This window comes from Podarcis muralis, chromosome Z (assembly GCF_964188315.1).
Source record: "Podarcis muralis chromosome Z, rPodMur119.hap1.1, whole genome shotgun sequence".
NCBI lineage: Eukaryota > Metazoa > Chordata > Lepidosauria > Squamata > Lacertidae > Podarcis > Podarcis muralis.
In genome coordinates, this window is record NC_135673.1 from 23,737,033 (window position 1) to 23,763,068 (window position 26,036).

Sequence of the window (26,036 nt, forward strand, 5' to 3'; positions counted from 1 at the left end):
TTTAAACTAACCTGAACTACTTATGTCTGAACTTTGGGGTGGTTGGGTGTACCTTTGGTTACCTTAAACTTTAAATTAAACTATGGTCTGTTGAAAGAAGTCACAATCAGGTCATGGTTGTTGATCTCAGCTTATTAAGAAACTACAGCTAAACCAAGCTCTCCACAATTCAGACATAATGACAAACTTTGGCTAGTTTAAAACAGGGAGCAGGTGCTTCCAATTTTCTTACACCCACGCTGAATGAGAGGGTGGGTATGCAGGGACTGTGCCCATAGTTTGAGCAGGAACATCGGGTAATGCCCAGGCTTACACCTGGCATCATACAGCTCTGGAGAGACCTATGCCAACACCTGGAGCTGGCTTCTGTTACAGAACTCCTAGCAACATAATAACAGCAGGTGTTGTTCAAGAAAGCACATAAACCTCCCTGCTTAGCTGGATTCAATCAAGAGCCACATGGAGAACCGTTTTAACCAGGAAATTAACTTCTGTCTGGAGACTGGTTAATCCTTCCAGGGTAGCATTTGCCATAGATTTCATTATCTGACCTTAGTTGATTCATAAATACCCCACCCCCACTACGGGGTATTTGAATACATTCAATGTTTTTTTTTAAAAAAAGTCTCCTTTTATCTATTTCCTCACATCAGCAGCAGCAGGAGGCCCCATTAGCTAAAGTGATGCTTCAGGTTAAGAACAGTTTCAGGTTAAGTACAGACCTCTGGAACGAATTAAGTACTTAACCTGAGGTACCACTGTATAACTGTTCTGTTTTTGGTTTTTGTTGTTTTATTGGTTGTTGTATAGTTTGTGTTTTGTTTTTAAGGGGCGGGATCAGGGCTGCCTGGGAGTGGGCCCCAGCCAACACAATGGCTGGGGCAAGTTCCACAGGGCAGGAAGCAATGGGACATGATCACGGGCAGCAGGAGGAGTTACACCAAGACCAGACCATGTCATTACCGAGGAGGCAGGTTTAGTTGTTGTTTGAAGACTATCCCTACCTCCGTTTCTGGTCTTGACAGGATGGATATTGGAATCAACAAGGGAAACCCACATGACCTGAAGGTGTTGCTGTGTAATGCTAGGTCAATGATTCATAAGACCACTGCCATCCATGACTTGATTGTGGATGAAGGACTTGACCTGGCATGTGTAACAGAGACTTGGTTGGATGAAGCAGGTAGGCCTGTCCTTGCCGCTGCTTGTCCACCAGGTTTCTCTTACGCACAGCAACCCAGGTCATGTGGGTGAGGGGGGGTTGCAGTGATTTTTAGGAAGTCACTAGCTTGCATCAGGCATCCTACTGGGAAGACCCAATTCTCTGAGTGCATGTTCTGGAAGTTGGGCAATAGGGGCAGTACAGGATTCCTTTTGGTGTACCGACCTCCTTGCTGCACCAAAGATTCCCTGCCCGGGCTGCTTCAGGCCGTGGTGGATGTTCTCCTGGAGACATCTAGTTTGGTTATTCTAGGGGATTTTAACATCCATGCCGACACGACCTTACAAGGGGCCGCTCAGGACTTCGTGGAAAGCATGGCCTCCATGGGGCTGTCCCTGAATAAGTCTGGCCCAACTCATAGTCACGGACATGCCTTAGACCTGGTGTTCACCTCTATGGATGTTGGTGATCTGACATTAAGTAAAAGTGAAATGAAAGAAGTGCCATGGTCAGATCACTTCCTGGTGCAACTGGACTTCTCCACAACCCTTCCCCTCTGTAGGGAGGTGGGACCAATTTGGATGGTCCGCCCCCGCCACTTAATGGATCCAAATGGTTTCCAGAGAGTGGTAGGGGATGCTTTATTCCATGTTGATGGCCTTTCAGCTGATTCCCTGGTGGCCTGCTGGAATGCGGAGTTAACCAGGGCTATCGACTGTCTGGCTCCGAAGCGCCCTCTCCGATTGCATGGAGCCCAGACAGCCCCATGGGTTTCTTCGGAGTTGAGGGCGAGGAAACAATCGCTGAGACGGCTAGAGCGCCGGTGGCAGAAAACTCATTCTGAATCGGACCAGACACGGGTTAGAGCTCAACGTCAAGCCTACCAAATGGCGATAGCAATGGCGAAAAAGACTTTCTTCACAGCCTCTATTGCCTCTGCAGGAAATAGTAGCAGGAGACTCTTTCAGGTGGTTCACAATTTAACAGAAGCACCTGTACCACTGGCGCCTTGTAAAGACCCCAAGATCTCCTGCAACGATTTTGCAAAGTTTTTTTGCAGATAAAGTCGCCCATATTTGGAAAGAGGTAGACACCACCATGGGAGCAGGGCCGGGGCGGGAGAGTGCTAGAGCCCTGTCTGATCAAGTTGCATGGAATCAATTTCAATCCGTTACCCCTGAGAATGTGGACAGGCTGCTTGGATGCGTGAAACCAACTACCTGTCTCCTTCATCCTTGCCCATCCTGGCTAATAAAAGCAAGCTGGGAAGGGCTGGGCGATGGGCTCTGTGGGGTGGTGAATGATTCCCTCTGTGAGGGAGCATTCCCAGATCTGCTGAAAGAGGCAGTCATTAAACCGCTTCTTAAAAGAACATCTTTAGACCTGGCCAGTATGGCCAACTATCACCCAGTTTCAACTATCGCCCAGTTTGAAGGAGCGTCTCCACCCCCATCGTTCTGCCTGGAGGCTGAGGTCCAGCGCTGAGGGCCTTCTGGCGGTTCCCTCATTGCGAAAAGCAAAGCTGCAGGGAACCAGGCAGAGGGCCTTCTTGGTAATGGCGCCCACCCTGTGGAACGCCCTCCCACCAGATGTCAAAGAGAACAACAACTACCAGACATTCAGAAGACATCTGAAGGCAGCCCTGTTCAGGGAAGCTTTTAATGTGTGACATTTTAGTGTCTTTTTTTATCTTTGTTGGAAGCCGCCCAGAGTGGCTGGGGAAACCCAGCCAGATGGGCGGGGCACAAATAATAAATTGTTGTTGTTGTTGTTGTTGTTGTCAGTTAAAATTCACTTAGATGTACCGTATATTATCTTCAGGTATCCACCTGATTAGATGTAGAAAACAATCCTGTGGTATTCCATATAAGAAAAAAATGAATGGATGCCAGTCAAAGGGTATCTATCTGTAACTGTCAGGAGCCCCTGGAAGCACTTCCAGCAATCTAACACATATCCAGCCTTGACAATTGTGTTTGTGATCTAGAGGTGTGCATTGGACTGTCACCCCCATTTTACACCTGTGATCTGCAAATTGGGCCATGGCCTGAGGGAGGGAAACAGGTGCCTATAGGCTTGGACCTGTGGTCCTGGGCTGTCCAGACAACAACACTCTCCTTGGGCCTCGCTGATGTGGTCCAAGGGAAAGCAGAGCAATACGTTTGGCACCAGCTTGACTGCAGGAGTTGCCAGGAGGCAGCATAGAAGGTGCTATCCAATCATCTTAGGGACTCCACTCCGGATTTGGGTTTACTCCTTTGTCTTTTCTTCTCCTGAAGATGTCCCACTAGGTAGCGAGTACAGATTGTTCCTCAGGGTTTACTCCCAAATGATTTCTCATGAATGAGTATGGCAATAGAGGTTTAGGATCAGAGCTTTCCTTCTCCTGGATGGGCTACCTGCCCAGGTTGATGAGCCCCATTTGCCCCTCACTTCCCTCTACAGCACCTGCAGAAACCACCTTTTAAACAATTGGACCCACTATTGGTCTCGTCTGCTCAATCTGCTGGAGCTTATCTTTGCATGCAGGGAAGTCCCTAACTCACCAAGGATTTGAGCCCCATCAGCAATCCGTACCTGGTTTAGCCAGCCAATTGAAGTTGCTCTCAGGGTGTGGATGCTGTTGCATGCTGACAATATTTGAAAATCCATAGAATGACATTTCCACTGAATAAGTCACAATACACGTGGGAAAATCTTCCAATTAAATCCCCTCTCTTTGCTCCTTCAATACCTAGCATGTTTACCTGCAAGATTACTCGAACCCTTTGCCAACCTTTGATCTTTCTCTTTCTTTTTACCCCTCCTAACAACAGTTATATCTGTGTCAATTCACATGTCCTCCTTACTGTCAATGTCAGGGTGACATGGTTATCTCACAATTGCCAGCACCCTTTGCAGACTAGTTCCCAAGATTCGTAGGGAGTGTGTGCTTTCAATATATAGTGTGCACACAGCCTGATACAGAAACAGGGAAAGTTCAATTTAGGACTGGAAAATTAGAACATGGAATGAGCAGATTCTTCCCTCCTTAATCATGAAGGCCACAGCTGCCTCATCCCTGCCATAGGGAATCTATTTTTTCATAGGCATCCACCAGTCTCAAAGAGAGGGGAGAGGCTCTGTCAATAGCTTCTTGCAAAAAGAGATGGCCAGGGATTCAATGATTGCTTATTATTTTTAAAGGAAATCCACTGCTGGAGAATTTGCTGGATTTATAATGGAGAAGGATTAAGGAGCATTTAGTTGAAGGGTAGCTAAGCTATGGCCCTCCAGCTGCTTCTGCAGTTCCCATTGCCCTTGACTACTGGCCATACTGGCTGGGCTTGATAGGAGTCGGAGTCACAAGCTGGCCGGTTGTTATTAGTTTGTTCTAGAACTGCCTTTTGCTTATTTCAAAAGATCCTTCAAGCAATTGCTCTCCTCTACAAGATTTGAGATTATGCAAGCCGTATTTTGCTGAAAGATCGAGCCCCTTCTTTACCTGAAGCAAGATTGGATGGTATGAGGGTCTTTGCAGGGCTGGAGTAGAGAAGCTCATCACACCTGTGCAATTCCACCCACTCCGCATTAAAAAGAGGGAAGGATGAAAAGGAGCTAAACACAGTTATATTTCAGCGGGTGTTGTGATCATTCTGTCTAATAAGTATCTTTATTAAGTGTTTTATCAGGTGCCTGAAAGTGCATGAGGATGCAATACTTTTTGCACTATCGTATTTCCTGTGTTTATAAATGGTGGTTAGGAATGAATTTCATTGTGTAGACTCTGAAGCTTCCTTGAAACCATAGTGATAGGGGAGAAACCTGATCTTACTTTTAAAATTGAAATTTTTACAAATCTGCTTTTCTTTACACAAAATTCTGGTATATTTTAAGCAGAGGGTATATATAGTTCTGCATTTCATAATCTATGCCTGACATCCACAGGTGCTTGGCATCTCTAAATTGTAGATAAATACTCATTAATAGAAAGAGGCTGAGAATGACTCCACAACGGAAGCCATTACCCTGCCAAAGAGTTCCAAAATGAAAATCAAAGGCTTAGCATTTCATTTCTGTATTAATGTTAGCAATTTAATTATGCTAATAGAAAAAAAAGACTAATTTGTTTAAAAGGGCAAAAAAATTGATGGCAAGTTTTTCTCTCTCTCTTTTTAAAAAAGTCTAAGCCCACGTAAATATTTTAAGAGCACCCAACTTCTGCAGAGTTCAGAAGGCAATGAGTACAATGACTGGATGAATAGCAGAAATGTTGCCTTTGAACCCTCTCACTGATAGGGATACATTCTTATTGCATTTTATTTACGTAACTAATTCTGTTGCAAAATAGGAATACCAAACAAAATTCACTATATACAATTTGTATACAGCTTTGCCTTGCTGTAGTGACAGTGCATAACTGCCTTTTTTATTGTGTTTTAAATACATTGCAAAAGCTGCCTTAAGAACTACATTTAGTAGGCAGAAGACAAACAAACAAACAAACAAACAAACAAACAAACAAACACACACCCGCCAACTTACAACTCACAGTAATTAAAAGAATACTACAGGGTTGCATGGCATTTTGGGATTGGTTGTTCCAAAATGTTACCAAAAAACAAAACCCATTCTCTCATAAATCCAGTATTATTTCTCTCTTCTTGATTTCTAAGAGAAATAAGCATGATGTGCCAGGTTCTGAAATGCCCGTCTGTCTAGGGTGAACATGCATTTTTATTGTATTTTACAATGCCTGTTAGCTGCACTGAATTGCAGAAGGAAAAGCGACATGAGTATTTTAAGTACCTAAATATCCTTGCTGCAGACTGGCAGGAGTCAGTAAACAGAAGGCACATCTTGTCTCCCATCTGCGCATCTTGCCAGTAAGTTCTGAAAGTTGTATCATGCTACCTACATTTTTGTGGCCCCATGTTTGCACTACCCCATCTAGTTGTCTTAATAAAACCACCAAAAGATCAAGTGGTACATCGCACATAATCATGGTTTAATTTCATTTAGTTACTTTGTTCTAAATATATCCAGTTCCCTGGTGCAATGCAAACTCCCGATTCAGAAATAATAGCACCTCCCACCCACCTTGCTGCCAGTTTTTGGATTGCTTTCCCCAGGCAGCTCACCTGGCACCAAATTTACTATCATTCTGGTGCCAGGTAACACCAGTTACAGTACACGGGCAGCTTTAATGACATTGCTGTTAGCTACTCAATCCACTCTTTTAGTGTGTATGTTTCAACAATTGTTAGGTAAAGGTAAAGGGACCCCTGACCATTAGGTCAAGTCGCTGACAACTCTGGGGTTGCGGCGCTCATCTTGCTTTACTGGCTGAGAGAGCCAGCATACAGCTTCTGGGCCATGTGACTAAGCTGCTTCTCGCGAACCAGAGCAGCGCACGGAAACACCGTTTACCTTCCTGCCGGAGCGGTACTTATTTATCTACTTTGACATGCTTTCGAACTGCTAGGTTGGCAGGAGCTGGGACCGAGCAACGGGAGCTCACCCCATTGCAGGGATTCAAACCACCAACCTTCTGATCGGCAAGCCCTAGGCTCTGTGGTTTAGACCACAGCCCCACAGTGCCACCCGCGTTACCACAGTGCTATTGTGTATTTTTTGGTATGTTTTCATCATGTTTTATTGCATTGTATATATTGCAAATCACAATGAGACTTTTAGTATAAAGCAATATACTGTTAGGGACGCGGGTGGCGCTGTGGGTTAAACCACAGAGCCTAGGACTTGCCGATCAGAAGGTCGGCAGTTAGAATCCCTGTGACGGGGTGAGCTCCCGTTGCTCGGTCCCAGCTCCTGCCAACCTAGCAGTTCGAAAGCACGTCAAAGTGCAAGTAGATAACTAGGTACCGCTCCAGTGGGAAGGTAAACAGCGTTTCCATGCGCTGCTCTGGTTCGCCAGAAGCGGCTTAGTTATGCTGGCCCCATGACCTGGAAGCTGTACGCCGGCTCCCTCGGCCGATAAAGCGAGAGGAGCGCCGCAACCCCAGAGTCGGCCACAACTGGACCTAATGGTCAGGGGTCCCTGTACCTCTAATATACTATAAGCAATATAGTATAAAGTCTACCCCCCCCCCAAAAAAAAAGCAGACTGAAGATTTCAGTTTCCCTTAGGTGCTTTGTGCAGCTTCCAACACGCATGACTATTAGCCATGTACTGATGTGAGCTGGAGTCCAAGAGCTTCTGAAGGGTCCCAAGCTCCCCACCCTTTTTATACCTTTTCCAAAATGTGGGAAAGGCACAGATGGTGCTTTTGTGCACCAAATTTTGGGTTGAAATGATGGAAGGGAATAGTAGTATGCTCCACCAAAGAAGTCTTTGAAGGAAGGCAGCCAATAGTGAGGTTTCAGTAGTGTGTGTATGTGTGTGAGACAGAGAGAGAGAGAAATTTTTTTTTGAAAGGATGCTACCCTTCATCAGGAAGGCTGACCTTGAAACAGGAACATCAATCTTAGCATGGTATTGTCCCTTTCCCACTAGGCTTCAATTTTTAATTATGCACCGGATTTGCTGTTTACTGGGAAGGACACACAAAGTCTAAGCAACAGATGCTATCGTGCAGCTGAAACTACCTTCCTGTGTTATAAGTATTCAGCTAGCAACAAATACCATCCATGCGATAAGATTTTGAGTAACTTGAAAGGCAGCTGCATTAGATACCTCCTCCCCCTCAGTTGTCCCATGGGAACAGCAGTTCCGTTGGATTCTTTTGGTGGGAGAGTTAGAAAGCAGAGCTCATTGCATTAGCTTTGCCAAAAGACAAGCCTCGCCAGACACCTCCTGCCCCTGAACTATGCAAGCTGGTCATTAAAAAAAAAAAAAAAGCCGTTTGCAAATTGGTGTCCGATTTTGATCTTCCCACTTTCCTTTGTACCCCTATTCATTGGTGCGGTGTGTTTTGTGTGTTTTGGATTGTAAGCCTGCAGGGGATGGGCTGCTTGTTTTAATTCCAGGAATGGTTCTGAGACGGCACCGGTATCTTCAAACCCACGGTTGGCGCCAAAGGTGTTTTCCAGGAAACACAATTCTTTCATTCAACAGAAACTTCTCTGGACAGAAAGAAGTGGTATTTTGTGATTCTTACCACAGCTCTCTTAATCAATATTCAAGAAATATACAAAAGCTGTATCTTTTTAAAAAAATGCAAGGAATTTATTCATTTTCATACGAAATAAAAAAGCAACATGTACAAATTAAACCCTCCATGAGACTTGTAACCACATTTTAAATAATGCAATGCACCACTCTAAGGGGCAGTAACATATTTTTCTTGTTTGTTTTTTAAGCAGTATATCAAGTGAAACTGGACCACGGAAATGTATTCAAACTGACATACAGTGAGGCATTAATCACATAGTTCAAGACAGCAATATTTTAAGACAAAATATGGCCAGTATGCTTACAGAAACTGGCAAAAAACATTTCAGCTTGAATATTGGATGTAATTTAAATTTACTACAAAAGTTTCGGAAGCAATCTCTGTATGCTCACTTTAAAAAACAGAAACAGACACACTGCACAACCCAATAATTACATTGCTCCACAAACACACATATATACATACAAATATGCACGCACAGTCAGATTAATGTTTGTGGTAAGTAGTACAGATGTTCCTACCCTCTTCTGGCAATGGGCCAAATACATGGGGGGGGGGGGCGTGTTCCTCAGCTAGAACAGGGTGAGAACATGTGTTGCCTGCAGGTGTTGCTGGACTACAACTCCCATGATTGCAGACCATCCAAGTGTCCCTATTTTCCAGGAATGTCCCTCATTTAGAAAAGCCGTCCATTTCTGATTTTATCCTGGAAAGTACTTTTCCTTAGGATGTCCCTATTTTCATTGGAGAAATGTTGGATGGTATGGAGTCCTGTGGGTCATTCAGAAGCATTTCAGCCTCCTGCTGATCCACAGAGAAGAAGCAGGTGTGTTCTGTGTCATGTTCTAGGGTCACAAGGCTCATCAATAAGCTTGGTCAAGTGCTCTCCTTGATGGAAGAACAGCCTTCCTGAAACATATGCCTTCTAAATGCTTTGGACTTCTACTCCTATCAGCTCAAGCCAAGATAGGGGGTGGGGGCGCTGGTGAGAGTTACAGTCTAAAACCGGGGTTGTCAACCTGGTCCCTACTGCCCACTAGTGGGCGTTTCAGGATTCTAGGTGGGCGGTAGGGGGTTCTACGGCACAAGCTGAATCCTCCTTCCATCGAGCACTGGTGGGCGGTAAGGAAATTTTACCATCAAGAAAGATGCATTAGTGGGTGGTAGGTATAAAAAAGGTGACTACCCCAGTCTAAAACATCTGGAGAACACCAGGTTGGGGAAGGCTACTGCAGAATATGTCCTAATATCCTCTGCAATGCACTGGGGTTCTGTGGGAGTTGAAGGCTCTGTGTAGGTAAAATGTGCTCTTGAAGTATTCAAGGTACAAGGTGTTATTGGAAGGAAAAGAGAGAAGTGCCATTATGCAAGAAGGATGACTTTTGCCATGAAACCATGAAGGCTGAATAAAGTAGGAAGAGGGATGTAAAATCAGAAGTCTGTTCCACGATTGCTCGTGTCCAACAGCTATGTTCAAATCAAATTATATAACACGCAATGACAACCAGACAAGAGCCCAAGCAATGTGTGCTGTGTCTCATTGCATCACTAATGCAAATGCTCAGCAAGAACTGGAGAATGGGGCCTCTCACCCTTGCTGTGCAAATTCTACTTTCCCTTTCATAGTCATAGTTTATAGTTTAACCTGGTAACAGGGGACACTGTATGGACTGGAAGTCATCACATCACACAGCTATTTTACACACAACTACCTGCAGGTGCGTAGGGGGGCAGTGTTTGACAGCGATGAACCCAGACTTACTCTGTCCATGCTACCCTTTCTTCCATGTGGTAGTGATGGCATGGTAAGCTTGGCTGAACCAAGGGATAGGGGACTTGTGAGCCTCCAGGTGTTGCTGGTCTACTACCTACCATCATCCCTGGCCGCTGGCTATGCTGGCTGAAGCTGATGGGAGTTGGGAGTCTAAAAACAAACATGTGGAGGACCACATGTTTACCTCCTTTGTTGGGAGGCAGTATGTCTCTGAATGCCAGTTGCTGGGAATCACAAGTGGCTAGGGTGCTATTGCGTTTGGTTGCTGCTTTGGGTCTTCCCATAAGCATCTGGCTGACCACTGTGAGAAGATGCTGGGCTAGGTGGGTCACTGGCTTGCTCTACCAGGATCTTCTTATCTTTACCTATTCATGGCATAATCACTCACCATTACAAGTAACAGCTCCCCACCCAGTTGCTGGTAGCACTCTACAAGGTTATAGGTGTCTATGTGGCATCATGTTGCCCAACTCCACATACTGATCATAAGCAAGGAAGCAAGCAAGCAGCCAACAGGAACTCACTTTGCTTCGACAGTATTAGCCAGTGCCCATCTTGTGTTTTCATAAAAGACTGGGGCAGCAGCAGCAGCTATATTGTGAGTCCTGAGACTCTGTCAGAGTTAGGGTTGGAAAGTTGTGGAGAACAAGGAAGGTGATGAGGAGAAAGGGATAGTGGGAGCTGTGTCAATGGAAGAGAGACTGGAGGAGGCAGGTTCACCTCTTCCCCAGAGTCCAGCAGCCCCGGGTGGGGTGGTGGGAATCCCTGCAACAGAGAAGTCAGTATCAGTGCAGTCTGGGGAGGGCATCAGCCAACTACTCGGGGTGTGTGTGTGTGTGTGTGTGTGTGAAGGATACAGAAATGAAGGGCACAGCCTTGTCATTCAGGACCTCATGGCAGCTCTGCAGGTGGGAAGACACCCCACCATCACCAATGCAGTGCATGTCTGCAAGTTCAACATTCACACAAGGTATAGGGATCTCATGAATAAGCAAACCCCACCTTTAAAAGCTTGGCAGTTGGTTGTGAGAACTCTGCCTTCAGTGCATTTCTGAACCTCTTGCCCTGATCTTGGACTCTTTGAACTTGGAATGCCTGCTTCTAGCCCAACGAATCCTGCCAATTACTGTCACTTTCTCAGAGCTCTGATCCTACTATAATTCTATGCTGGTCACTGGGTCTGTACTGTTACTTCTGCTTCACTAAAGATCTATTCCACCCTTTCAAGGAAGAGCAGCTGCCATTGTGTTTTGAGTGGGAACCAGGAGAGGCCTTGCCTTCTCTTTATAATGTCCATGACAGGTATAATGTAAACACCTGGCACTGGTTCCCCCCTTTGGCATTTTTTCCTAATTGCGATGGCATACTGAGCAGAAGGAAACACAAGGGAGTCAAATAAAGACCAAGATGTAACAGTGATGCAAGGGGGATCAGAAAAGACAGACCCTTAGGGAAGACCAGTGGGCATGATCAGGTAAATCGCTCCACATCCATTGAGAAAAGGAGCCTCATGAAACCTATTCATGGATAGACTTGGGCAGACATTTTCAGACTTCCCATTTCCCATTCATCCCTAAGCACTATTTTTAGCAGCAGGTAAGAGCTTTAAGAAATCTAGACTCTGCTTGGTGCCACAGTGGGAAGCCAATTATATCTGATATAGGAGGCCCAAGGACGTGCTACAGCGTTTTCAACAGTCTTCTGTATTTCTGTTCTTGACATGGAAAATGTTGTTCATAATTAGAGAAGTCAAAAATGATCCAACTGCTGGAGAGAAGAGCTACATTATGCAGTCTGGTGAAATTGCCTGCTAATGCACTACACGTCAGTGCAAGTGACCTGGTACGTTCAGGTGTGTGTAGACCTTTAGCATACAGATCTTACACACAAACTTTAAGTAGAAAGTGTACTGCTCAAAATAAAAGAAGCCTATTTTTCTTTCGTCTCAACTCATCTCAGAGCTTGCCTGCATGAATTACTTGCATCTCTTAACTGAACCAGTCCACCTCTGGTACAGACATATACGTGAAGAGATACAGCCTACCTCCAGAATATGTACATCTGTCCACATGCAAAGATAGTCTTTCAGATATGCACATCTCTTGGACAGAAACGTGAGCAAGGCATAAGATGGAAAGTTCTGTCATGTGACAACGGTCTTTGAGAGCAGAAGCAGTAAAGTGTTGGAAAAGGCTGAAAAGTGCAGATTCATTCTTCTACCTGACTCACTCTAACTCAGTTCCTTATATTGTTTCAATTACAGGAAGTCACATGGAGCCAGGAAGGATAAATACATGGGCTCGGTGTGCACGTTACTTCTTTTTACTTTGCTCTCTTCCATTGTTGTTTGTACAGTGTTTGTAAAGAAGTCTGTTTACCTCAGTACAAGTTTTTCTTTTTTACTGTGAATTTTGACTCTGCGTTCTGACTTCGCTGTGCAACAAGTTCAATATAAGAAGAGCCTGATGGATCACCACAAAGCACATCTAGTTCTGCATTCTGTTTTTCAAGCGGCCAACAATGCCTAAAGAAAACCCACAAGTAGGTTCCGAGCACAAGAGAAGCCTCCCAGCATCAAGTGAAGATAGAACATAACCATCTTGGCTAACAGACGTTGATAACTTTATCCTCCATGAATTTGTCCAATCCTCTTTTATCCAGGTTACTGTTCATCACTACCTCTTGTGGGAACAATTTCCACATTTCAACTATTTGCTGGGTGGAGAAATACGTTCTGTCCTGATTCGTCCAGCATTGGATGTCCCCGAGTGCTAGTATTATGGGGGACAAAAAACTTCTCTCTTCTTTCTCCATGCCACAAAATCTTACTTGCTTTTTCTCCAAACTAAATGCTGTAACCTTTCCTCATAGGGGAGCTGCTCCACCCCCTTGATCATTTTAGATGCCCTTTTCATAACCTCTTCCATGAAAAATATCCTTTTTGAGGGAAGTATTCCAAGAGTGGCTGCATCATAGATTTGCATTATTTGAATTATGATATTGGCAGTTTTATTTTACCATGGCATTCACTTTTTTCACAGCTGCCACACACTGGGTCAACATTTTCATTAAAATACCCACTACAACCCCAAGGTCTCATTCCTGGTCACTCACCAGCAGTTCATCCCCCAAGAGCATATATATGTGAAATTAATTATTATTATTTTGCCTCAGTGTACACAACCTGACCCTTGCTTACACTGGACTGCATTTGCCATTTTACTATAATCCCTTTTTGCTTAAACCGCTTTGAACAATTAGGTATCATATTTTGTTTTAATAATATCTATGGAGAGGAAACAATGCAAAAAATCAGTTTATTAACAGACTACTTCACATTAGCAAGGAATGTTTGGCTATCTCCTCTGACGAAGTCTAAAGGAAAAGGGAGAGAGCAAATTGATCTCTGAATATAATGAGAGGTAGATGCTACAGAATATGTTTCCAGCGTAAAGGGAACATTTCAGTTCTTACAAAACATTTTGTAACTGAGTTTGACAAAATATAAGCTTACTTGTGTACAAACATGAAATAACTCTTATAATAATTATTTCCGTTCTAGTTTGTTATGGATCTTCCTTCCCTGCCTTCCTTCCTCCACCCCAAATGTTACATTTCATGGCACAAGTTAAATATCTTAAAAGTTAGGGATGGCTAGTTCCCTCCCCACACCCCAATTTTATTCCATGGATTTACTGGGTTATGCATGACTTTCTAGATTGGGCAAGGACTATAAAACCTGTGAATTTGTAGCAGGCACTGCAGTTCTTAATTCACATATTTCTCCTACTTCCATGTGACTAATGCACACACCAGTGGAATCCAGATTGATTAAATCACAGTCAGGAAAAATGGATCTCAACCTACCATAGCGATGGGGAAAGCTTTTTCTCTTGAGGACTGTATTTGCTTCCAGATGGTGGTGAGTCGGGCCACAACTCAAAGTGAACAGGTCCCCCCTGTCATTCCACCCCACTCCAAAAGAGGCTGCAGCTCAGTGGTAGAGCATCTGCTTTGCATGAATAAGGTCTCAAGTTCATCTCCAGGAAGGGCTGAAAAGAGACTCTGTCTAAAATCCTGGGCAGCTGCTGCCAGTCAGTGTGGGCAATGCTGAGCTAGATGGGGCCTGACCTGGTATAAGGGTCAAGGATCTGACTTTGGTATAAGGAAGCTTCCTCTGTTTACCTCTTCCTCAACACATGCAAGAAATTAGTCCAAGAGCCACAGATTGATCGTCCCTGATCTACGTATCAGGATTCCCACAGCTTAATCAGTAAATGTACTAGGCTCTGGTGAATGTATCTGTAATGGGGGGGGGGGAGCAGACTGAAAACTGTGATGAGTTTCACATGAGACCAAACAAAACACCTAGGAACTGAAATTTTTTGGACTAATGATACATTAGTGCCACTTCAGCAAGTTTAATGTAATATGGAGTAATGTGGATCCCCTCCACATTGATTTATAAGAAATTCAGATGGGGAGAATTTTGTAAGCATCCCTATTTGAAAACTTATCCTCTTGTTTACCAAGAACTAATGTTAGAGTTTTCTATCAATCTACATGAGGAAAGGAACTTTAATACTAGATGAAAGGCTAGAAAGGCTTAGAGATCAAAACTACAAGGCTGGAAAAGTTTATTAGATTGGATGGGATTGTGTTTAACAAAATGAAGTAACTAGATATACAAGGAAGGAAAAATATATTTTAAGAGGTGTCGCCCAAAGAAAAAGATAGCAACTGGTGATCTTCTTGAAGAAGTGGAAGAAAATGTGATCACTTCAGGCTAGCACAGAATGAAGATGTTTCAGTAGTGATAAAAGACTGAGATAATGAAATTTATGACTGAGTCTTAATGGCAAGAATCCAAAATCTCAGCAATCAGGCAAAGATTCAAGTGCTTTCAGAACTTTCTCCAGAGACATGAATCACAGCTTCAAAGCTTGCAACTACCATTCTTTCAGAAGACTGAATTTAGTTACTAGGAGATAGCTCAGTCGGTAGAGCATGAGATCTCAGAGTTGTGCATTTGAGCCCCACGTTGGGCAAAAGATTCCTGCATTGCAGGAGGTTGGACTAGATGACCCCCATGGTCCCTTCCACCTCTACAATTCTATGATTCTAATGCTGTCTTCCATTCAAATCACACTGGTCAGATAACAGGTGCTTTTACCCCAGGAAAAGGCAAGTTCATTTTGGAATACAATGAACAACATTAATACTGAAATTTAAACGGAATCACTTAGCAAATGCTATATAGTAGTATTAGAAGATAATAGGTGCTTATTACAGAGGTACATTTGAATGCATAGTTTAACATTTTCTCACCTTTGACTGGAATGTCTTACTCCTACATAATTCATATTTTAAAAAGTTGCTTTCCTTTTAAAAACAGTGTAACAAAGGACTTAATTTATCTATACAGCAGGGGTGGGGAACCTCGGGCCCAAGAGGCCAGATGTGGCCCTCCAGGCCTTTTCCTCTGCTTGGGACTCTCACTATGCTGCCCCACAACATGAGGCCACCCCCCACTCAAGCCATGCTACTCACTAACGCTCTGGTACATGCTTGAGTGTTTTTGCATGGCTGGAATCTGTGCTTGAATGACAACTATGACTCTTGCTTGCCTGCATGGGTAGCTGTAGTAACATCCAACTTTTGTGCTCCTGGAATGTGGCTTGCTGAGAGTCACATCCTTACATCTGCCCTCTTTAGGCTCTGGCTACATTTACCACCAATATGTGGCTTCTGGAAGGTTCTCCGGGAAGGAATGTTGCCTTTGGGCTGAGAAGGTTTTTGCACACCTGCTTTACAGGAAAGAAACTACAACTTGTGCGACTTTCAGTGCCCATGGATTAGCATCAATATATTTGGTCACACATTTGCTTGCTAATAATTGTTATGTATGTGTACTGTTTCAACTCTCTTCATCAGGACCCAGTGCTTAATTAGGGTTTCAAGTCCTGACTTTTCTTCCCTTTTCTATATTCTGAAAATGAAGGTTTTTTGTGTTTTTTGTGTTGTTGTTTTTTAAAAGACCAGCAGGTCAAAAAGCAAACAAGCAAGATAAATATGCATTAGCATAAGCTTGCATCTTCTCTAGCAGCATATTGTTAATGGATTTCTGAGCAGCAAGGCTAAGAGGAAGTGAGGCGAAATGTTCTCATCTAACCAGCCAGAGATTCTTAAGAAGCACCTTTATTAGAATACCAGAGCTCAGTGTCCTGGCAAAGCATATACCATTTTGGCAATATTAAGTAAAGGTAAAGGTACCCCTGCCCGTACGGGCCAGTCTTGACAGACTCTAGGGTTGTGCGCTCATCTCACTCTATAGGCCGGGGGCCAGCGCTGTCCGAAGACACTTCCGTGTCACGTGGCCAGCGTGACAAAGCTGCATCTGGCGAGCCAGCGCAGCACACGGAAACGCCGTTTACCTTCCCGCCAGTAAGCGGTCCCTATTTATCTACTTGCACCTGGGGGTGCTTTTGAACTGCTAGGTTGGCAGGCGCTGGGACCGAGCAGCAGGAGCACACCCCGCCGTGGGGATTCGAACCGCCGACCTTTCGATCAGCAAGCCCTAGGCGCTGAGGCTTTTACCCACAGCGCCACCCGCGACCCTCTGGCAATATTACATGTGGAGAAAATGCCAGGCTGGTCATAAAGACAGGAAAACTGTACAATATTTCAAAATGTATTCCATACAACACAGTCCTGAAATCAGCTGCTAATGGCAAGTCAGGAACTGTGACTAACTTATGAAGAGACTTTTTTTCTATCATAATAGGATACAGTGTTTTAGTGCCTGGAATCTCATTTCCCTGGATAAGTGCAGAAGATTCCAAGGAGCAGTGCTTCACTTTGATCCACTCCTGTTGCCAAGACTGCAAATACACAACAGTGGGGTGGGGGATGGGGAGTAAAAAACAAATGTAGGATGCTACACTGTATGTTAGTGCTTTGTGGAAAAATTAGGATTTTGCAAGTGCAAACTGTTCTTCCTCTTGTTAAGTCAGCAGGAATCTCCAAGCCTACGTATCACTATTTTACCCAATAAGGAATGTATTAAAAGAAAGATAGGGAACCTGTGACACTCCAATTGTTGCTGGAATACAGCTGCCTCTCATCTGTTCCAACCAACACAGAGAATGGCCAGGGATGATGGGCATTGGGATCAAACATCTGGAAAGCCAAGGTACCCCACCCCTGATCTATAGCATGGTGGCAGTTCACTCACCCAGATAAGGAGTGTGCCACTAACAAGCATAAAGGTAAAGGTAAAGGTACCCCTGCCCGTACGGGCCAGTCTTGCCAGACTCTAGGGTTGTGCGCTCATCTCACTCTATAGGCCGGGAGCCAGCGCTGTCCGCAGACAATTCCGGGTCACGTGGCCAGCGTGACATCGCTGCTCTGGCGAGCCAGCGCAGCACACGGAACGCCGTTTACCTTCCCGCCAGTAAGCGGTCCCTATTTATCTAGTTGCACCCGAAGGTGCTTTCGAACTGCTAGGTTGGCAGGCGCTGGGACCGAACGACGGGAGCGCACCCCGCCGCGGGGATTCGAACCGCCGACCTTTCGATCGGCAAGTCCTAGGCGCTGAGGCTTTAACCCACAGCGCCACCCGTGTCCCTACTAACAAGCATAAAACAACACAAATCTTGTGCATCTATTTCAATAATGGTGGAACTGGAAGCACTACAAACTCATACATTTTATTTCCAAATCCTTCACTCTGGGAGGTCAATAGCAAATCACACAAGGCAATTCCTAAGAGATGAAATGGGAAACCTTGGTCCCATTTTGTCTCAAATATGTCACGGTAATCACACTTTGGTCCAGCTCAGATATTTAGGAAGCTGACAAGAGGCTTCCCATGGTAGAATAATAGGTGTGCTGCCCTCCTTCCTTCCATGCATGAACCAGGTGTTCCACAAGGTTAATGAATTCATGTGATTCATTATCCTGAAAGCCAGGAAGATTGAGAATGTGTTGTCTTATGTAACTGGGTTTCTGTGCACATGTAACACTGTAGGTGGGGTGGAGTGGAGAGTCTGTGCACCCACTCCTATACCAGCAAAGATGCACAGTAACCCAGACAGTGCTTGGACTAGACCTCCAGGAATGAGTGTAAGCTAAATGGCATGTCACTGAGCAGCCAAGACTTTAGATGCTTTAAGACCTTTGACCATAGTCTATCGCCACTTCATCTACATGCCACAATATTATTCAAGCTCATTAACATTGATAAAGATATAAACTATCAGCAAGACAGGTTCAAAACAGGTTGTTTTGTGTTTTAAAAAAGGTATCAATAAAAAAGATCACATACTTGCACATTACAGCCACATATCACAGTAATAAAACATCACATTGCTAATGGCTGGACACAACCGTAATCTCTAGTTAAAAAAAGAAAAAAGAACAAAAAAGGCACAACTGCTTACAAAAATATGTGCAGGGGCCAGCAAATATTAACCCAATGTTGCCACTGAATAGAATTCCCATGCAAGGTGTCAGAAGCCAGCCAAGGAAAGCCTCTCTAATATGGACTGGCATTTTCTTCCATTCGCTAGTAGCTCACAATGCTTTTGAATCCATGTATCTGAAACCTTGTGGCTTTAAAAAACTTCCTCATCTTGGAAAGGGCTACCTGCCTCAGAAGCCATGTGTACTTGCACCAGAAAAAGGAACATGTGGCTGTTCTGGAAGATATGCCCAGAAACTATTTGTGGCAGCCCAAAAGCCAGCCCCATGCAAACCCATGGGTTGCTCTTGAAAGCCTTTGAACACCAGCCTCCTTCCTTGCTTCCAAAATACATAACACAACACTTAGCCATACGTGAGTGAGGTGGCTCTCCCAGCACCGGGCCACAGGTCTTGCATGCTTTATTGCCAATTTTCTATGGCTCAAGGCAGATGCAAAGATCAGTTCAATGGAGATTTCTTGCTCGAGCCTCAGGCTGGATGGTCCCACGGATGCTACTGCTGCTGCTGCTGTCACCACCTGGAATGTCGCGGGGATTAACAAGACCCTCTTGGCTCTTCAGCTGCTGATCAGGTTCATCTCCCTCCTCCCTTGCCAGGATGCCATTAGCCAACAGGGCAGGAGGCTCATCCTCATAGTCCTGGGGTGTGTTGAGCATTGGGGACTTGGAACAGACAGTTGATGCAGTAACCATTTTGGATAAGATGGAAACCTCATCTGGCAGTGGTCCCTCTAAGGGAGGCAACTTCTATATCAGAAGAAAGAATGAACTATGAGAATAAAAGCATTTTTGAGACCAGCATATGGAGCATCATTGCTTTACAAATATCAGATCTTCTGGTGAAGCAGGTCGGAATGGAGGAAGGAAAGCACTTCAACACCTAGCTGATATTATGTACCTATTGGGTAACATCTTGGACTAACCCTAACTGGTCACAGTAAAATCGGCAGACAGCATTATTAAAGATAGAATTATAGAGCACTTGGAAGACTCCCACACAGCTGGTAAACCACCAAACCAAAACACAGCCCACAGTAAGCTTCACAAGTACTGTGGCTTTGCCGGCTGCCTAGGACTGCAAAGGCATGGATATACTAAGGCACAGTTTGGGATAATTCCACACCTACCTTCCAGTGCAAAGTGCCTCCTTTTTCCCAATCTCAGTTGTATTGTGAAGGCCTGCATTGCAAGATTAGGTTTTCTTTTTCTGAACACGTATTTCATTGCTGTGCACTACTTACATTTTCCAAGTCAGTAGCAACACCCTCCAGCTCCACTTTCTGGCTGATGCAGCCAAGGAGATGATCCAATACACACTGTTTTGGGTGCATTCCTTTGTCAAAGCGGTTATACATGCCACACCAGAACCTCAAGGAAAGGGGGAGAGAAAAATAGAAACTAAGATCTGCGAAGGGGATGATGATGATGACAATGTAAGTGTGTTTCCTTATTACAGAAAGCGATCTGAAGTTTTTATAAGGTGTAATAATCCCCATCCTCCTCATGTTAAATAAACCTGATAGGAAGAGGTACACTTCAGAATTCAAAAGAGTTTTCAACATTTGATTGATTTAATATTTGTATGCAGCTCTTCCAATAACACTGAACTCAAAGCATCTCACAATAACAAAGCATTAAACATTGGCAAACATTTCTCTCTGGGAAGGGGCTTCTTCACCCAGTGAAGCAGCACAATCCCAGGCAACAACTTTTTTCACAGTTCTGGCCACAAGGGAATTGTGTCCATGCCTTTTGATAGACAACACTGTGTACAACAGTATTCACAATCAGTTATTTCTACTGGAATTGCTTCTAGTGAAGGATTTCAAACATGCGTTTTCCTTGTTTTGAGGTCAAGCAAAGCAATAAAATTTTAATTTTTCCTTACAGCAGCCTTCCCCATCCTGGTTCCTTCCACATGTTGTTGGACTATAACTCCCATCATTCCTGACTATTGGCTGTGATGCCTGGGGTTGATAGGAGTTGTAGCCCAAAACCTCTGAAGAGCACCAGGACTGGGGGAGGCAGCCTTAGTCTCTTCATTTTCATTATGCAGTTACAAAATTAAAGCAGAATCAGCAATGGGACAACTCAAGAGTCAAGGCAGCAGCAAGGTTCCTTGTTTCCCTAATTACTTTCCGCCAATAAGCAACTTTTGTTGTTTAGTCGTGTCCGACTCTTTGTGACCCCATGGACCAGAGCACGCCAGGCACTCCTGTCTTCCACTGCTTCCTGCAGTTTAGTCAAACTCATGTTGGCAGCTAATAAGCAACTTACTGGAAACTAAATGGCAGTGTGTTCGGCCGGAGTTCCTTGTAAGCTGCAAATCCCTTATAGAGAGGGTTTCTGAACTCCTGCTTCTTCTGGAGAAGGAAAGGCCACAGGGAATGAGTCTTCTCAAGGATTCTAGGAAATAAAAAGTGAGTGATTACAGTAGCCAGTTTTTGATGATAGGAGATATAAACAAAAGGATCTAGTGAAGCAGAAGGGTGCTATAGAGGGAGAGAACTGCTGCAATTCAGCCAATCATAGGAAAGAACTAAAAGTGACATAAAACATGCTGCTGCCACCAAAAATGGCAGCCCTGTGTCAAGTTCCTGTGTCCCTACCATGAAACATCCCTTTCAATCTTCCTGTCACCATTACATTGTACACTTTCCCATCTGCAGTAGAACGAGGGAGGTGAAATGAGCGGTGTGGTAAGATCAGGACACAGGTTAGTTTCTTGGCATATTACAGAAGGATATTACAGGGGTACCACATTCAATGGCAGGCCCAAATTCTTTGTCATCTGTAACTCCATCCATATACAGTCCCCCTTTACAGGTCTGGGATAGCAGTTCATAGGAGGCAAGACACACCATTGGGGTCTAGTGTCAGCTGCCCTCTTATCTTCTTGAGCTTCCTGCAAATCCTGAAGGTTCACATGGAGTTCCAAGAACACACCTCAGGCTGCTTCTGTGCGGGAGAACATTATGCAAATACCCTGCTGGATGAAACCAAAGGTCCATCTAGTCCAGCATAATGCTCACCACAGTGGCCAAACAGATTCCTCAGTGAAGCTCACAAGCAGGACATAAGGGCAATAGCACTTTTCCTGCTATTACCAACTGCCCAGCAACTGGCTCTGAACATGGAGGTTCCATACAGCCATCAACTTCTCTCTTATAGATTTGTTTAACCCCCTTTAATGCCATCTCTAAAATACTTTCTGACTCAACGGGACAATGCATTTAAGAAACACATACACATTTGCAGGGGCCTCAACTAATGTTTTTAGAGCATTACAGTGGTACCTCGGGTTAAGCACTTAATTCATTCCAGAGGTCCGTTCTTAACCTGAAACTATTCTTAACCTGAAGCACCACTTTAGCTAATGTGGCCTCCCACTGCTGCTGCGCTGCCGGGGCACAATTTCTGTTCTCATCCTGAAGCAAAGTTCTTAACCTGAAGCACTATTTCTGGGTTAGCGGAGTCTGTAACCTGAAGCGTATGTAACCCGAGGTACCACTGTACTCTCCAGAGTTCAGGTGGGTTTAGGGAAATTATTCCTTCATTTTAATAGTCAGGGAACAAAGGAGAAAATACTGAATTTTGCCGGCTGGAAATGCCAACTCACTTCATATCTTCCCGGTCCTTGTGACAGGTCCCTAGGAAATTGCCGAACTGGCAGGAATAGACGTGATCGTGAATTTCAAGAAGACACCGCTCATTAAAATCAAATGCACAAGGAAACTGTTGCATGAGCTGCCAGGTACATTCAATGAACTGGGTGAAGACAGGAGACACTTCCTTGGGGTCCCCTTCTAGATGGCCACACCTGGAGAGACAGAAAAGTTTGAGGGTATCATCAAAAGCATTGCTGAAGGAAGACAATAGATGTTTAACCTTCAGTGGATCCTCATCCTTCACCAAAGAATCTGGTCAGAGGTGTGGAGAATTCAGTTATCCTTCACAAAACTTCTACTGTAATTTTAGCTGGGGGTAGGGAAAAGACACATTTTTAGGACCTCAAGGAGAGAATCAAGAAAGGGGATTATCTGGTGGAGAAGTAGCAGGAATAAACACTCTGGAGAGATTATTCTGATAGACCAGCTGACTTTATGATTATTGGTAAGGAGGTCTGGGCTTATCTGATGACTAGACAGAAGTTCAACCTGTAAAATTATGTGTGCCAGTTTGAACTCCCTGAAGGAAAGGCACAATATCAAAGTACTATTATGGTGCCTTGAATGATTATAGCAATATCACTGAATATTCTGTAACAACTAAGATGTTAGTAGGATTTTCTATGGTGACGTTCATGCAACAAGTTTTGGCTTAGCGCAGAGCTGGCTGGCAGGAACTGGGTAAGAAGTGAATGATCTTCCAGGGTTCTAAATTGTGTGAGGAAACTTTGTGAATAGAAACATTTTCAAAGCATTTTATTGGTTCTTATATTTTATCTCATCTATATTGTTGTACACTACCCTGATATTTTATGATGGGGTGGTGTGCGTATGCGCATGCGTACAGGCAACTCCCCACTTGCACACGATCAGCATGCGTGTGACTGACTTGTGCATTGTTTCTGGTAAGAAAAGGGGGCAAGGCGGGGACAGAACAGGCTGGAACTTGTTTGTGCATGTTCTGATGATGTGTGCAGTGACCAGGAACAAAACCCCTCAGTAAGTGGGGGGCTCCCGTGTGTGTGTGTGTGTGTGTGTGCACACACCACCCCTGCTTGATAAGGTTATGCTTGGGGATGGGCCACAACCCAGTTTTAGAGCATCTACCTTGCATTTTCAATCTCTGTTGTCTCAAGGTAGGCCTTAAAAAGGCCCCGTGTGCTATCCTGTGTAGATAATACTGAGCTAGATGAACCAATCTGACTTAGAAAAAAGCAGCCTCCTACATCCCTAACTGGTGAGGGGTTTAGAGAAGCTGCAAAACCTCAAAGGAAGGACTGAGTGTAAAAAAACGTAGTCCTTTGCAGCCAAGCAACTCCAGTTGCTAAGCTGGATGGGAGAGCGCTTAGAGAAGTTTGTCTTATCTGTGGAATTTCTTAGCACAAGTCCTTATCTTTCCTTGTACCAGTTCCACTCTAAGGAGTTCATCAGGTGCTATGCAGAGTTTCTCTCTCTGCATTGTATCCTCACAACAATTCTGTGAGGTAGGTTAGGCTGAAAGCTAGTGGTTCAAAGTCACCCAATGAGCTTCAGTGCTGGGTAGGGATATAAATGTTGATGTCCCTAGTCATACTACAGCCCCTTAACCACATTGTAACATCAACGGAAAGCACTTGGCCAAGAAGAGCATATACAAGAAGGATCCCCTTTCCAGACATTCTAATCTTGGCACACAATTTGGATTTTACCTGTGTGAGAACTTGTGGCCCATTGCAATCCATTCCTTTTCTATCAGGACCTTTAATGATAAATTAGAGACAGAAATTAAATTACAAAGTGGCTTACAAAGAAAAATAAGTGGCACCATTCAGGGCAGCACATCAGGACTTACTTCGGGCTAAACAAGTGTAAGACCAGGCTTTCAGGTCCAACAGAAAAACCAACTGTGCCTAGACACCGTCCATTTGATCTTTCAGTGTGGCAGCACCTACACTCTGGAACTCTGCCCATTAACATTAGAAAGGTGTCCTTGTTGTACTGTTTATAGCACCTGCTAAAACCTTTTCTGTTTAGGCAAGCCTACTACAGTATGTAAAGCTGACATGTAATATTATTTTATAACGTATATTTAACTGCTGGTTTTATTTATATTTTGGGTTTCTGTTTTACAGTAATAGGTTTTTAACTCTGGTTTGCATTTTATTATTATTATTATTATTATTATTATTATTATTATTATTATTATTATACCACCCTATACCCTGGGCTTTCAGGGTAGTTCACAGAATAAAATCAAGATATAAAACTATAAAATACATAATAAAAATAACAACAACTCAATAGCACCCCCCCCCACAAAAAACACATTTTTAAAAGGGCATAGGATGTAAATCAGATTATTGTATATTTTATGTAAACTGCTTAGAGGTGTGTTTTTAAAAAAAATAATCATCAAGAACTATGCAGATAAATAAATTTTTAAAATCGCAAGCAATGACTGATCTATCTGGAGCAGGAATTGGGCAAATTTTAACCCAACGAGGCTCTGAAGCAGGAAGAGGGAAAAGAAATCCTCAGCCCACATTTTTCAGTAACTGAAGACCCCACTCCCTTTTCCTGAGAGTACTGGGACAGGGCTTAAGTGTGCTCTCACTGTGTTCTGCGGTCCATTTCAAATGCTGCAAGTCATTCTTAATAAGGCAAGGGTGCCCTCCTGGATGCAAATTATCCAGAACAGTCTTTCCCAAACTTGGGAGTCCAGCAGTTTTTGGGTTACAACTCCCATCATCCCTAGTTAGCAGGACCAGTGATCAGGGATAATGGGAACTGTAGTCCGAAAACAGCTGGAGACACAAGTTTGGGAAACATTGATTTAGACAGAGGACAAGGGAGTAAGGTTTCTAGGGCAGAGTGCAGTTAAGCATTTTGGGGGGACAACAGCTTTTGCTTTTTAATTGTGGATATGTTTGTCACCCCTGGGCTCCTTTGGAAGAACAGTGGGACATAAAGCCAACAACCAAGATAGTGAACAGCAGCAGCAATAAGCTCAAGCCTCAGTGCAGGAGCCACCTCAACGCTCTCCCCAATATTGCTCAGATATAAACAAATTACACTAACACAAATCAATCTGAAGTTCTTTCACTTAAGATTTCTAAAGGTTCTCCTCCCTCCTAAATACAGAGAAAGCTTAAGATTTTTTTTTGGGGGGGGGGGGGCTAGAAATCATACCCGCTGGTGGAGGAATGGCTATGAAAACTAGCTACGAAGAATGGAGAAGAGGGTCTCATTGTTAGCACTGGGACCCTCTTCTCCATCCATGGTAGCTAATTTTCCGTAGGAGTTGGGATGGGGAGAAGCGGGAAATGGTAGCTACTACGAAAGCAACAGCGTGACGTAAAACAACAGAAGCCAAAAAGGTAGCTAATTGTTCCTCTTGCACTGTGAATAAATGTCCCGATTTTATTATACCATTGGTGTATATCTAATTAACTTGGAAAAGGGTCCAGTGCAGCAATGGCAGCAAACAGCAGCATGAAGCCTAGCATCAATAAATAAAGACGCAGTCAATTCAAAGATCTTCATCGTTAATTGTATCTCTCTACTACCCGAAAAGTAGCTGCTTGATAACCTTTGGAATATCATAGCAATTTCAGTTCTTTGTTAAATCATGAAGCTCTTGCCAAATGCAGGTCGTTTCAGGGCAAGATCAGAACATCAAGAATTCTGAACATCAGCGTCATGGAGATGCTTTAATAGGGTGAGCATTGTGTGCAAAATAGCTCTAAGTGCCTGGCTATACATGAGGAATGAGGCAGTATAATTCTGAACTATACCACATCATGTATGTATCATATTCTTGAATGCACTCCCACTCCACAGAAAGCTTAAAGCATGTAA

The 26,036-nt window shown here is 43.9% G+C and overlaps 1 protein-coding gene across 1 annotated transcript in view; it reads right to left on the minus strand.

Moving 5' to 3' along the window:
- Window positions 1–13,305: 13,305 nt before the first annotated feature.
- Window positions 13,306–26,036, minus strand: part of MTMR8 (myotubularin related protein 8) — a 38,168-nt gene continuing 25,437 nt past the window's right edge. The window contains exons 10-14 of the mRNA XM_028714236.2: window positions 23,888–23,937; window positions 22,151–22,351; window positions 20,809–20,937; window positions 19,773–19,899; window positions 13,306–19,278 (exon numbers count right to left, since the gene is read on the minus strand). Of these exons, the coding sequence (XP_028570069.1) occupies window positions 18,976–19,278; window positions 19,773–19,899; window positions 20,809–20,937; window positions 22,151–22,351; window positions 23,888–23,937 (810 nt within the window). The 3' untranslated portion in view covers window positions 13,306–18,975. The remainder of the gene's footprint in view (window positions 19,279–19,772; window positions 19,900–20,808; window positions 20,938–22,150; window positions 22,352–23,887; window positions 23,938–26,036) is intronic.